This window comes from Berkeleyomyces rouxiae, assembly GCF_048999995.1.
Source record: "Berkeleyomyces rouxiae strain 22BRR77 chromosome Unknown BrBRR77_ptg000003l, whole genome shotgun sequence".
Taxonomy (NCBI): domain Eukaryota; kingdom Fungi; phylum Ascomycota; class Sordariomycetes; order Microascales; family Ceratocystidaceae; genus Berkeleyomyces; species Berkeleyomyces rouxiae.
The window spans coordinates 2,267,489-2,280,949 of record NW_027396493.1 but is presented as its reverse complement, the minus strand read 5'-3'; the positions used below and the strand labels follow the sequence as shown (position 1 = coordinate 2,280,949).

The 13,461-nt window shown below is 51.6% G+C and overlaps 8 protein-coding genes across 8 annotated transcripts; 4 read left to right on the top strand and 4 right to left on the bottom strand.

Annotated features, from left to right (window-relative positions):
• Positions 1 to 80: 80 nt before the first annotated feature.
• On the top strand, positions 81 to 1,156 carry BROUX77_003824 (uncharacterized protein; the record flags this gene model as incomplete). The annotated part of the gene is made up of 2 exons (XM_073748518.1): positions 81 to 151; positions 223 to 1,156. The coding sequence occupies 2 exons, from the start codon at positions 81 to 83 to the stop codon at positions 1,154 to 1,156; spliced, it is 1,005 nt and encodes a 334-aa protein (XP_073606249.1).
• A 967-nt stretch (positions 1,157 to 2,123) lies between these two features.
• On the top strand, positions 2,124 to 2,855 carry BROUX77_003823 (uncharacterized protein; the record flags this gene model as incomplete). The annotated part of the gene is made up of 2 exons (XM_073748517.1): positions 2,124 to 2,181; positions 2,248 to 2,855. The coding sequence occupies 2 exons, from the start codon at positions 2,124 to 2,126 to the stop codon at positions 2,853 to 2,855; spliced, it is 666 nt and encodes a 221-aa protein (XP_073606248.1).
• Positions 2,856 to 3,179: 324 nt separating this feature from the next.
• Positions 3,180 to 3,609, bottom strand: BROUX77_003822 (uncharacterized protein; the record flags this gene model as incomplete). Its single annotated transcript, XM_073748516.1, has 2 exons — positions 3,180 to 3,373; positions 3,450 to 3,609. The coding sequence occupies 2 exons, from the start codon at positions 3,607 to 3,609 to the stop codon at positions 3,180 to 3,182; spliced, it is 354 nt and encodes a 117-aa protein (XP_073606247.1).
• Positions 3,610 to 4,075: 466 nt separating this feature from the next.
• On the top strand, positions 4,076 to 5,064 carry BROUX77_003821 (uncharacterized protein; the record flags this gene model as incomplete). The annotated part of the gene is made up of 2 exons (XM_073748515.1): positions 4,076 to 4,316; positions 4,403 to 5,064. 2 exons carry the CDS (start codon positions 4,076 to 4,078, stop codon positions 5,062 to 5,064), a joined length of 903 nt encoding a protein of 300 aa, XP_073606246.1.
• Positions 5,065 to 5,512: 448 nt separating this feature from the next.
• Positions 5,513 to 6,549, bottom strand: BROUX77_003820 (uncharacterized protein; the record flags this gene model as incomplete). Its single annotated transcript, XM_073748514.1, has 2 exons — positions 5,513 to 5,890; positions 5,950 to 6,549. The coding sequence occupies 2 exons, from the start codon at positions 6,547 to 6,549 to the stop codon at positions 5,513 to 5,515; spliced, it is 978 nt and encodes a 325-aa protein (XP_073606245.1).
• A 1,136-nt stretch (positions 6,550 to 7,685) lies between these two features.
• On the top strand, positions 7,686 to 8,870 carry BROUX77_003819 (uncharacterized protein; the record flags this gene model as incomplete). Its single annotated transcript, XM_073748513.1, has 3 exons — positions 7,686 to 8,043; positions 8,176 to 8,480; positions 8,565 to 8,870. The coding sequence occupies 3 exons, from the start codon at positions 7,686 to 7,688 to the stop codon at positions 8,868 to 8,870; spliced, it is 969 nt and encodes a 322-aa protein (XP_073606244.1).
• Positions 8,871 to 9,735: 865 nt separating this feature from the next.
• Positions 9,736 to 10,825, bottom strand: BROUX77_003818 (uncharacterized protein; the record flags this gene model as incomplete). Its single annotated transcript, XM_073748512.1, has 2 exons — positions 9,736 to 10,331; positions 10,435 to 10,825. The coding sequence occupies 2 exons, from the start codon at positions 10,823 to 10,825 to the stop codon at positions 9,736 to 9,738; spliced, it is 987 nt and encodes a 328-aa protein (XP_073606243.1).
• Positions 10,826 to 11,586: 761 nt separating this feature from the next.
• On the bottom strand, positions 11,587 to 13,011 carry BROUX77_003817 (uncharacterized protein; the record flags this gene model as incomplete). Its single annotated transcript, XM_073748510.1, has 2 exons — positions 11,587 to 12,842; positions 12,927 to 13,011. The coding sequence occupies 2 exons, from the start codon at positions 13,009 to 13,011 to the stop codon at positions 11,587 to 11,589; spliced, it is 1,341 nt and encodes a 446-aa protein (XP_073606242.1).
• Positions 13,012 to 13,461: the final 450 nt, after the last annotated feature.

Sequence of the window (13,461 nt, the reverse complement as noted above, 5' to 3'; positions counted from 1 at the left end):
TTGAACTCGTGATGATTATTCTCAAGCCCCTCGTCAATCCCTGTATTCGTGTCAGCTCTGTCTTGAGGTACTTTCGCATGATGAGCTCAGCACAGGAAACCGTCAAAAAGCCACAGCCAGTCGGCTCACGGGCTATTCGACCCAGCTCTAGGTCAGTCTCAGTCATAAAAGTATAGACATGCACACGCATTAAAATGCAACCCGGCTAACTAAGCCGTTCAGTGTGGTTCTCGTCTCGCCAGCAAACCAAGTGCTACTCTTGCATCGGGTCCAGACCTCAACGTCCTTTCCCTCTGCACATGTATTTCCCGGAGGGAACATCGACCCGAAGCAGGATGGCCAGCTTCCCGAGGATCCCATACAGGCACATCAAGACAGCCCTGTGTACCGCTTGGCGGCCATCCGCGAGTGCTTCGAGGAGAGTGGCATCCTGCTGGCAAAAAGAAAGGCCGACGGGCGGGTGGTGCGACTTCCGGCCCCGACTCTTGAGGAAACGAGACACCAAATCCACCAACAGAAGCTGGGTTTCACACAGTGGCTGGCGCAGATAGAAGCCTATGCAGATGTCGATGGCCTCGTGCCTTTTACACGGTGGGTCACACCAGCCGGCGTAAAAAGGCGGTTTACCACGCAGATGTATGTCTATTTCATGCCGCTTTTGACATCGGTCGATGAGGCCCATGATATCCCCACGTCCGACGGTGGCCTGGAGCATACCGAAGTTCGGTTTGACGATTCATCCAGCTGGTTGGAAACTGCCTCCAGCGGTAAAATCATGCTGTTTCCTCCGCAGGTTTATCTTTTATCTCATGTGGCTACATACCTCCCCGGCGTCAAGGGGATCAACAGCGCGAGCAAAGCCAAGGCACTGCAGGAACAGCGAGACAACCTGGTCGCTTTTCTGCAACGACCCCAGGACGGCGATGATGTGTGCGCAAGGACGTCTTGGGCTGAAAAGGTTATCAGCCCAACAGCTGCAGGCAAATGTGCAGATGGAAGAATCATCATGACTCTGGAACATCCCGGGCCAGAACTCAAAGCAGCAGGCCGGCATGGTGACCGGGAACGCGTTGTAATAGGAAAGTTTACCAAGGATGGAGTAAGCGCTGTGGAGGTCAGGATGAGGAATGATGTGGCATTATCGTTAAAGCTATAGGGTAGTAATCAGCAAGGCATAAATCTCAGAAGCCCTGCTTTCATGAATATGAGTCCGGGTCTGAGTTTGTGTGGTACCCTACATCTAGCTAGTGATATTTCGGTCACAGCAAGCCACAGTCTTATTGTAAGGGTTACACCCTCCACGTAAGACCAGGTTGTACCCTAACTGCACAACCTGCAAAATGGAGTGGCATCTGGTAGTGCAGCTTGCGCCAATAGCTACACATGCCACGCATAATTTTGGGTAGTTCGTGTCCGCTGATGTGTGCTGCAGGCATTTGGCGGAAACAAGATGGCTTTGCCTGCATATCAGCGTGGGTTTTCTTGTTGTCATAGCTAGCCTAACAATTTGCTGGCTGCAATCCTACGCATGCCCCACCCACACACACCATTTGACCTCAATCAGGCTAAGTTGAGATGTGACCTGGTTTAGTTGTTGTAACTAGTTATGTATGTACAATCCACCACACATCACACCAGACCACGGATCAAGGCTGGCTTTTGAACACATCGAGCTGCCACAAAGAGACAAACTTGCTGCTTAGCGCAATATCACGTCGCCTCTTTCTTACACACTCTACAAGCACAAGTCGCCAAGTCGTACATATCTTTGCTGTTTCATCCCCAACATCACTTCCGAAAACTCGGCCTTGGTTTCTTTCCTTTCCTTTGCCACCCGTTGAAAATACCTGCCAAACCAGGCGTGAAACTCGCTGCTATAATTGGCTACAAATACAAACTCCCATATCCACCGCATTATCTCCTGCAACCAACTTCTTCGCCTGTTTACTACCCACCACCACCACTCCCAGCCAACATTAACCTCCTTTCAGGTACCAACACCACCGGTCTCTGCAGCTCTGCGTGCATACATTTATTTCGTCCGTCTGAAAAGTCTCAAGAACAAACTACCAGCGCTCTGACTCTACCTGAGTTTTGTTTCTCTTCCATTTACTGCCTCAAATATGCCTTCCCACGTTCAGACCACCACCATCACTAGCTTTGATACTCAAAGGCCCAAGGGTACCTCATGACCATACTTTACCCCGCCATGCGACTTTCGCAGAATTCAACTAACACCCGAACTAGGCATTCTCAAGAACGCCTCTGCCACCGCCAGCGCGCCCCCGCCCGTCCCTGTCGAACAGCCCCAGACCGACCGAGAGCTCACGCAACTAAACACCCAGATCAACGCCGGCTCCCGTAGATCTTCTTCTGCTGCTCGAAATACTGCTGGCCGCCGTCTCTCCCACCCTGCCGATACCGATGAGAATGCCCCTCGCCTAAAGTGGGATGAGGCGAACCTGTACCTAACCGAGCAGGAGCGCACTGCAAAGATGAAGATTGACGAGCCCAAGACCCCCTATGCTCGGCACTACAACCCTGATGACGACCCGAGCGATGAAGAGATTCCCGGCATGGATCTGGGCGAGCCCGAAGAGGCCGTGCCCGAGATTCCCGCTGTCCCGTCTCCCAAGGCCGTCCACGTTGACGAATCCATGGCTATTGGCCATGACGATGAACTTGCCGGCATGAGTCCCGAGGAACAGGAAAAGCACCGCAAGTTTGAGGAGCTCCGCAAGAAGCACTACGAAATGAAGAATGTTGCTTCGTTGTTGGCGCATTCTCCGGTCGATGAGGATGAAGATGACGAAGAACTTGGTGATGCTCCCCCCTTACCGACTCTTCCTCAGTAATACTGCTTGAGCATGGTTTATTATTCTAGGGGTTGATTTTACGATTACCTGATGGTAACAAGACTACTATTAGATCTGGTCCCTGGTTATTGGCGTTGGGGGGCGTTTTAACTTGCATTCTGTATTTTCAAGACTGAGGCATGATTTATGAAATAGCACAGCAATAATGGTCGTTGTTAATCTTATAACCAAAGAACCTTGACTTGTAGCGTAAAAATCGAGAAAAAAAAGTGACACAGATGATAGTCTGACTTCCAAACAAGACTCAAGTCCTGAGGGATATCAAAAACGAACATAGAATAATTCATGCTGGCCAAGACCAACTCAAAGCTTGCCTTGTCTTGCAAGCTCCAGCTTTCTAGCAGCCTCGCCGACCTTGAAGCCTCCTTTTGAAACACAGATCCGGCCAGTCTCTCCCATCTCGAACTTGTCGGTGTGATCAGGCCAAGGGCAGGGACAGTGGTGTGGGTAGTGCACACAGGCTAGCGTGTCTGGGCAAAGGTAGTTGTCGCATGCATCTGTAGAGGCCGGTCGTTAGTATCGTTGCGCTCCAAATATTCAGCATCCCAATCAAGGCTTGAGTGGTAGACGTACAAGAATCATAAAGCTGGCGGTAACCGCTGGAGTCGCTAGATGCTTGCTGTTGGCGCTGTCCGCCGTTCTGGTTCCCGAACATCTGGCCGAAAAGGTTGCCGAATTGGGCCTGGGCGACGCCGAAAATCAAGAAAAGGGGGAAAAAACTAAAGAAATACATTGCGCTTTGCTTGTTTTCGTCGAGTTAGAGTGGGAATCTGAAGCTGACAAGTTGTACCGCTGGCCGAAACTCTCGAGAACATGGGGTCTTATGAAGGACACTTGCGCCCGGTGTTCTGTACTACAACTCGTTATCTTATCGGCAGGTCGACTACCTTAGTCAGCCACATTAAGGCTGGAGTTTTACAGAATGAGCCTGCAAGGCCTGAAAGCACTTGGTTGATAGTGGGGCCAGGTCTAGCCAATCGCAGGCGACGTGAGAACTTCAATCTTTCTGCGGATCATCGAACGTGAGCCCGTCTTTGCGAGGAAGACGACGGACGAGACGACAGCGGCTACCGAGCCTATCCCCCTCCGAGTCCGAACCCCGCGACGACAAAAACATATCCCGCTTGCTACTCTGTCGAATATCTCTGTCCCCGCCCCCGGCCTTGAACTCCCTCGTCACACACCATAGCCCGACGACCATGAACCTGTCTCAGCTCCAGCGTCCCTTTGCGGCCGTGGCGTCGGGATTCACAAGATCTCGCCTTGCCTCTAGTCTCCTCTTGGTGCGAGAGCGGCCGGCCCTGTCGGCCCAGCGCAATATCAACGCGATGAACGTGATAGCAGAGGGTCGGAGAAATGCCACGGTCAAGGCCCAAGGTGCATACAAGCATCGGCCGAAGAGAACACACCCCAAGAAGATGGGTGCTAAGCGTACCGGAGGTACGTAGTGTGCCATGGCCCAATTGCTCCATATGTGGTGTGCAGACTACGAAGAGTGCATGTGTGCTGACGGAATTCCTTATTAGACCAGTTCGTGGTACCCGGCAACATCATCTACAAGCAGTATGGCACCCTCTGGTGGCCCGGCGAGAACACCAACATGGGTCGTGATCACACAATTCACGCCGCCGTCAGCGGCTACGTCAAGTACTACCGGGATCCCACGCGGCATCCTGACCGCAAGTACATTGGTGTTGTTTTCAACAAAGAGGATACTCTCCCCTACCCCACGCACGCCGAACGCAAGCGCCGCCTAGGCATGGTCCCCGTTACCAAGGAAACCCCCGAGGCTAAACCGGCGATGAGCGCCAGCGGCATCCCCAACACCATTGTCCGCACGCACCCCCACAAGCCCGAGCAGTCGCAGGTGCTAAACCTGCAGGACGACTACACGTACCGCGAGAGCGCGTGGGCAATTGGTCGCCTAGTGCAGACAACTGGTCTGCAGCTCAAGCGCTTCAAGAGCAGACGTGCCTTCTTCCGCCACCGCCGCTGGAGCCGTGAGCGCTACCTCAAGGGCATGAAGAAGGCGGCTGAAACCCAGGCCGAAGAGGGCGCTGAGGATGAATGGGTGGCGGCTGCCCGCGCCAAGGCCCAGACGGCCGGTAAGGGCAAGGGGAAGAAGGCCAAGAAGGCAAAGGGCGGCGCCAAAGCTGCTAAAGGCGCCAAGATCCGGGCGAAGAAATAAGGAAATCAGAATGCTGAAGGCTTGTTTAGCTACCGTTTGTGGTTCACATGTATTTTTTGACTAGCTCAGTATGAGTGTGTATGATAGTTACCGTTGTCTAGGAAGATTTCAAAAGGTATGGGGTTTGTGTATACATATTCGAGGTTCTCGTGATGCTTCATACGAGATAGTCAGTTTTCAGCGCATAAAGCTGCTTTATATCAGGCATACATCAACAGAAGGGCATAGATTCATGAACTCCGGTTGTATGACGAAATCGATTTTGTATTAACTCTGTGATATTGCAACTGGCACAATACCAGCAGTGATGGAAGAAAACAGAAAGCAATTCAACGAGAAACCCCAGAAACTCCATTTGCAAGATTGTCCTGTACAGCCCGATGCTAACGCCTACCATGAATAAAACAACCCGGCGAAGGGTATCCAAAAGCACCTTTGGCCCTCAGGCTTACTTGAAAATTCTTTTTCCCGTAAGCACTGAAAACCGCTCAACTCCGGTTTGCTGCTGCGTGTGCCAGGGGCTCTGCATGCCAACCGTGCCCCCCTCCTTGGAAATACGATACCGCCGTGCTGCTTCTCGCAGATGGTCTGGACGCAGAGGGCCGCGGCGCGTCTGCGTTGTCGGTGGTTTTTGTGCCTCGCCATCCAGGGAATCGGTAGGCGACGGTATCGAAATCTCTACCATGGGCTCTACACCGGCGTGTATCCATTCCGTTTGTATGCGGCGAGCGCTTTCAATGAGATCACCCATGAACAACTTGGTTACGGTTTTCATGGCGAGAATGCCCATGGGTGGCGCAGATTGTGATGCAGCAGCGTTGACGACCTGGCAGTGGGGTTAGCTATGTATCTATATGAGCTACAAAGTCCGAGTGTGAGGCATACCTTGCGAACTGTGGACTCCGCCAGTTTTGCTGCTCTCCAGCGTTCGTATCGGTTGTACTGCTCCGGGTCGAATGCTTCGACCAGCATACCTCGTAGACGGTTCTCCTCCTGTTTCTTTTCCTTGGTGCCAGCTGAACTGTCCACCAACTCCATCTGCAGCGGCCCGAGCTGCTCCTCTTCCTCCTCCTGTTGTTTCTTTCCTGATTCTTTTGTCGGTGCATTGCTCCCTCCGCCAACGGTGCTTGCCGGGCCAGCCACACCACTACTGCCATCGCCAAAGGATGCATTCTCGGCAAGCTCCTTTTTGCTTTTCCGGCCGCGTTTCTTCTTAGGACGCTCCGTCGTGCTGACCTGGCTGCCGGACACAATGCTCATAGCATCAACTGATGGTGAGCGTTGGCCATTTTCAAGGAGCGATTCAGGTGGGAACGAAGTTTGGCGAAGCGGATGTGAGAGAGAAATCATCGAGGCCTTGCGTCGTTTGTGTGGAGCGGATGTCATGTCGGCTGCAGACCGTTTTTTTGATATGGACGAATTCTGGGATCCTGAGTAGGTCGGGGAAGTGGCAGAGTAAGACTGTGGAAATTGAGGAGATGCCATAGTATGTAATCGAGAAGTAAGGGCGGGTCGAAAAGTTGAAGTTGGGTCTTTGCAAGGCTCTATGGAGTAGATAGAATCGAAGCGTGTAGAAGCTGCCTAGCGCTATTGATAAGGTGTTGCTCGCTATAGGGATTGGGGCTATAAGCTGCAGCGACGGATTTGACAGGTGGAATGCCCTGAAGAACCAGAAAACAAACAGGCAATGCGCAATATCGTAGCAATAAGAAGATCTGGTTGGAAATAACAGCGTAGCCACGTCGTTCGCGATCCGTTGTGCTCAAGTGATCACGCCAGCGTTCCGAGCGCGTCCAGAGCCGAAGCTCACAGGGTTAATTATTATGCGACGTTCACCCGACTCGTTGGTAGCGGCATATGAACCCTACTTGATATTTGATATTCTTTCGGGTGCAATAGGTAACTAACTACAGACACTATAAATGTATGGGCATATGTACTTTTATTTATATGAACCTCACTCACTCTATTCCCCAAAACCGCCAACGCCGAGCTGCGGGTTTAGGGACGTTGATACTCGACTTTGCTCCAGTATTTTAATTTTCCCCTAGTTCAGTACGTACTGGCGCATAACCAAGAACCTGTTCGATCTCGGCCTTCTCTGCAGCATTTTGGCCTGTCACATTCCTTCGACTTCAAAAGGATTGATGTTTTCTCCACCTAACTGATTAACCCTAGCAGATTGTTGACTTTGATAGCTGGATGATGGCGACAGTGGTACGATAAGATAAGCAGCGGCATCGCAGCAAAAAAAAGTTTGCGACGCCGTCTTTGATTGAAGACAGAGAATTTAAAGACGTGTGAGCCGGCTAACATGGAAGCCGAGCTAGTATAGTAGAAAAAAAGAACCCGGTCATGAGCGGGTTTTAGTTGTGAAAGGCTAGTCGCAAGGCTTATCTACAAATACAACCTACATGGTACATCGTGTTACTTCTGCTCCTGTCAACTTTCAACCTTGTGAATTACCGCCCCCCTCCTCGAGTGGTCCCATATATACCCGTTCTCCCGAAGCCTTTGCTTTTTCACTTGGCCATTTCCTTTCCTCTGCTTGTGTATCCCCCACTTTCACCAGCCCGACTCTATTCTCCCAGCAGTCCGGCTCCGCGGTCTTTCAGCACATCATGGCGACCCAGCAAGTCAAGTCCGCCGCCAGCCGCGGTTCTTCCCCCGTGGCCAACGGCACGCACAAGCCCAAGCCGGCCGCCGATGGCACCAACATTGGCTCTAGCTCGTCGAGCGACGAGTCTGGCAGCACCGTCTCCAAGCGCAGCTCCGGCAAAAAGTCCAAGAAGGAAAAGTCTTCGCGCAAGCGCAAGGCGGTCGAGAAGATGGACGTCGACGGCGATGACCAGGGCAAGGATGCCGAGGCGCGGAATGGCACTGCTACAGTGGTGAAGCGCTCCAAGCACAATGCCACCAGCAACGGAGCCCAGAGCAGCGCTGGCGACAACAATCGGTCCACAGAACTTGTCTCAAGTAGTAAGCGCCTCATCTTACCCTCCGATCACTTTGAGTTTCTTGCCTAATGTTGGCGATTCTCTCGTCTACCAAAGTCATACAGGACGAGACGTCCCAGAAAAAGCGCTGCTAACCACCCTAATTTCCTACCAGCTGGCCTCCAGATCCCCCGGGATGACAAGGACGAAGTGGCGACACAGGCGCGCATAAAGAAGATGAGCGAGGCTATGCGCACCATCCTCGAGTGCATCGGCGAAGACCCCGACCGTAGCGGTCTGCTCGACACTCCCGAACGCTACGCCAAGGCCATGATGTTTTTCACCAAGGGCTACCAGGAGACTGTGCCCAACATCATTAAGCAGGCCATCTTCAATGAGGGCCACAATGAAATGGTCATTGTCAAGGACATTGAGGTGTTCAGCATGTGCGAGCACCACCTGGTGCCCTTCACCGGCAAGGTACGTACACACTCTTTGTGAATATGCAATACCATGTCCCACCGTACTATTTGCTAATCGAAGCCTTTGCCCGCCCGCGTTTAGATGCACATCGGCTACATCCCCCGTGAAAAGGTCGTTGGCATCTCCAAGCTCCCCCGCATTGCAGAAATGTTCAGCCGGCGCCTGCAGATCCAAGAACGCCTGACGCGCGAGGTCGCCACCGCCATCATGGAGGCGCTGAACCCACAGGGCGTGGCTGTCGTCATGGAGAGCGCCCATCTCTGCATGGTCATGCGGGGCGTTGAGAAGACGACTACGTCTACTATCACGAGCTGCGTCCTCGGCTGTTTCGAGCGCAAGAGCAAGACGCGCAACGAGTTCATGAGCCTGATTGGCCTGAACCGGTAGTCTACTTGCTGCATGGAGACTATTCGAAAACCAAAAAAAACAAGCCAAATGCTGCTAGAAGGGCTGCAAAGCACTGCCTTTGAGCGTGGTGATGGTCTATTCGTTGGACACCTCTCAACATCTTCTCCTCCAGTATTCAACACTTGGCACGGCTTCTTCTTGGGTGCACTCGACTCTTGATTCTCTCCATTTCTTTTCATTTCTCTTTTATTATGTCTATGGTTAGGTTTCTTTTTCGGCTTGCTTTTAAGGACTTTGGGCGACATACATGGCATTCTCTTCAACAGCGAGAGCGACGAACATTGTTTGATATTGCATGGAGCATATTTCTACTTCCTGTTTTTTTTTCCCCTATCATTTTTCTTCACGGTTTTTGTTTCTATACTATTGACCTTCACTGATTTTTTTCTTCTTTGCTGGTTATCATCTGCTCAATAGCCCTTCAACCTCAGAAAGCCCTTGTCTCTTTTCAACTTATTGGCGTTTCAACGGCTAAACAAACCATCCTCTAGCCAAAAGCTTGGCTTGGATCTTGTTTGTTTGGTGCTTTAGATAGTTATACGTGGCGGATCAGATGGTGCCAAGATATGGGTTTATCTTGGATTTGCTCATGCTCACGCGGCTATTCTCATCTTGTATCGCACAACTGGTCATATTTGGTGGTGGTCAAGATATTCCGTCATGTCAACTGGGCTCAACGACCCGTTTCATGATCTCTTTCCTGTTTTACACATTAGAAAATATATGTTAACTACTCGTCTACCATCACCTGTAATAGGGTGCGACGTCCCCTCAGTCCAAGGAAAAAAAAACTGTAGTCTTTGGGTCTCGACTCGTCTCTTAAAAGACATGATACCAACGGGGATTAGGAAACTACACGGATGCCATTGCTTCCCTGGATCTTATCTCTTGCTTCAAGAAGAGGCAGAACTTTGGACCAAATATCTTCTGAAACCTCTTCTATATCAGCACCAGCATTGACAATCACCAGGTCCTCCTGCTCTTGCGCAAAGGGTTTGTGCCTGGCGTTGCCGTCGCCCTCCATATTCACATCCCCGCCTGTCTTTTCCTCGCCGCCCTGACTCAAGAGATGGAAGAGCTCCCTCACGCGTTTCTGCATCTCTGCCTTTTCATACAGCTCGTTTCCCCAGCCCCCTCTTTCCTTGGTATTCTCCTCGTCTAGGTCCAGAAAAAGCACCATGTCGGGCCGTGGAAGACCAATGTCTGGCTGGCGCGCCCACCCGAGCGTGAGCGCGGGGTTCTGCTTGGCGGCCGAGTACACCACGCCGCTGTAGTAGTAGCGGTCGCAGAGGACACTCGTGCCAGACTCCAACAGGCTCGTCATGGTGCGCGCCGCTTCCCAGCGGTTGGCAGAGAAGAGCAAGTGGATCACGTGGTCATCCATGTTGGCGTTGCTCTTGAGATACGCGTCAATCATCTTGCCAATGGGCGTTGAGCGATCTGGAAAGAAAAAGGCGTAAGCTTCGGTCTCTTGGTAGATTATCCATCATCTCGAGTCGTCGCCGCCAGCGTACAGGCGAACAAGAGGAACAGCGCGACTTACCAGGAAACTGCATCACCTTGGCCTTGCGCCCAGCCTCCACGAAGCGCTGAGCCAGAAGCTTGACCTGAGTTGACTTTCCGCTGCGATCGAGTCCCTCCAGCACGATCAACGAGCCGCGAGAAACAGCCTTGCCAGCGCCTGTCTCAGCCGTGGCACCAGTTGCTTCAAGCAGCGCATTGTCAAACCCGGCTTGAGCCATGACGTCCGGATCAATGGCTGTCGGCCCAACCTGTGCAGTTTCAGCGGGCGCAAGCACCGGGTCAACAGGGGCTTCTGGCACGGGCGCTGGTGCGTCGCTAGTGGCTACAGCCGGAGGAGCTGCCTCGGCCTCGGCGCCAGGCGCAGGGACAGCCGCGGTGGCGGGTATGGTGGGGGCTTCGTCGGATGTCATTTGCGTGGTTGCAGGAGTCTCGGGTGCCGGCAAACTGGAGGCGGTGGTCGCTGGTGCTGCAGGCGTGTTGGCTGAGTGGATGTGTGATGGATTTGTGTGTTGTCTGTAGAAAATGAAGTGCTACAGCGGCCTGTAGCGGTCCTTGCAGTAGTTAGTGATAGTGGTAGAGATAGGCGCTGAAACGGACGACGTGGCAAAGGCGACAGCAGCAAGATGGCTGATTAAATTCACTCTTTAACAATAGAATGGTAAAAACGAAAATGAAGAATACTTCTACTAGTTCTCGATGATCAATGGACTGTTCAATTTCACCATTCACATATTTTTGTCGTGCTCTTTTTTATGGAGGCCAGGTTTTCTGTCGTGGCTTTGTTTCTGGCTACAGGTGGTCTACAGCGGGTATCAGATCTCGTTGATGGATGTGAAAATGACAAAGGTGAATTGAAATCAGAATTTCCAGTACTTATGGCTCATCGAAGTTATGTAGAATACAACACAAGAAAAAAAGAAAAAGAAATGGCAAGAAACACAAGTACAGATCAGAAGGCTCATAGTCATGGTCCCATATTCATATTGACCCCAAATGGGAGCCAACCCAACATTCATCAAAGCGTCATTCCAGACTTCTGTATGTACTGTATATCCTGATGGAGGTGCTTTCCTATTGCAAAAAAAAGGAGACAAAACGCCACTACTTGACTTCATCGAGGGCTAAAGTAGGTATAGAGAACAAGACAGCCAACAACGGCATTGTTGTTTCTTCATGAACCCTCAGTTGTGGAACGGTCTTCTTCAGCATCAGGTGTTTCCGTCTCACCCTTATCGCTTTCGCTTTCCCAAATGCTAAAGGCGTCAGTGGTTTCCTCGATCGGCTCGACGGTCTCTTCTTTGGAAGACTCTGTGGATCTTGACAAGATGTCTTCAACAGTGGTGTTGTCAAGGGTGTCAATGATGCGTGCTTCAGCGGCAGTAACATCTTGCTCTTTTTCCTCTGGGACATCAGCTATAGCAACAGACGGAACGGTAGAGTCATCAGAGGAAGACAAAGTCGCATCATCAGGAGTAGTAGAAGCGTCATCCGCAGCGTCAGCTTCAGTGTCCTCATCAGCAGGAATGACAAAAACGGAGTTTTCATCACATCCATGGGCATAGAATTCAGTAGCATCAAGATCAGCCAAGGCAGCGCGCTTTTGCTCAACGATCATGGCATCATCGCTGGCACGGGTCGCAGAGCGAGTGTTGGAAGTCTGGCTAACATCGTCGACGGGCGGTACATTTTCCTTGTCGCGGCCCTCAGCACGGTCTTTGTTGACACGGGTTCGGGTCTCGTCATCGGAGCTCAAGTCTAAAACACAAGTGCTATGCTGAAGCATGTTTGTAGCATGCTCTTGAGGGGTGTCTTCGTAAATAACAAAATCCCAAGAAGGTTTGTATTCACGCAGGTAGATGGCAGAATAAGTTTGGGCAGCAGGCGCTGGGCTGGCGGCAGTGGATGACAGGGGAGAGCGAATAGGCTTGGACTTTGCAAGGCCAGAAAATCCGGGAATAGTACCCTTGAGCGCAGCGTCAAGACTAAAGGGAGCCGCTTTGACTGAGCCGCGAGAGGAAATCGATGTGTTAATTCGACCGAGACTGCTGGCTGCACGGCGGTGGTAGACAGTGCTTAGGCCGGTACGTTTGAGTCCGCGCGTCGGAGACCGACCAGCGGGAGGGGACAGAGGAGAAGAGTTGAGGGAGGTGCTGAGCTTGGAAATAGGAGACTTGGTCTGTTTGACGGAGCGGATGCGTGGTGAAGAAGCAGGCACGGAGCGAGGGGTGCACACGGCAGGTGAAGGTTTGGCAGCAGGGACAGAGGGCTTGAAGATATCCTTTGCGGGCTCTTTAGACGGGGTTGAGCAAGTCTTGGAGATCTTGGAACGTTTGCTGAAGACGGCAGGATCAACGTTTTCAAAGTCGTCGCCCTCAATAATGTCGACAGCTTTGCGTTTGCCCACTGAAGGGGGGGTAGAAGTGACGGCTGAACAGAGGAGTTAGATGATACATGTTGGGTAGCGGTGATGTTTGTACCGCAGGGGCATAGTTTTATTTTTTCTCAACTCACAGTTTTGACGATTTTTGAGGCTGGTCAAGGTTTGGAGGCGAGTGCTGTCAAGCGGCGCGAATGGTTGACGAGTGGCGGTAGCCATTCTGGGGTGACAAGATAAAAAAGAACTCTGATTTGAGAATAATCGTCGCGCTGGATGTGGGCAGATGCGCTTTTCTCAGCTAGAAGAGCCGGTCAAGTTGGACGGACGACTTTTTGTTCGGCGACAGCGCAGCGAGTTCAGATGAAGGAGAGAGTACAGTGGAAGCAACGACCCAGCGAAGCACGGAAGAAAACTTGTTTTTACACGAGGCGATATAACGTATGGATAAGCGCGATGAAAAAGGAGTCCAAGGGATTGTGTGGAGTGAATTGTTCGAATGGTTTAGATGGAGTAATTGATGCAGGTGCACGAGGATTACTTAGGATGAAGCGCAGACAAAGGAAAAGTTGAAGAAAAAAAGAGCGATAAGGGACGAATTGGATATGCTAGACTTTAGATGGAAAAATATGACGGGATAGCAAAAAGACGGGTTAAAGATGCCGCCGTGGA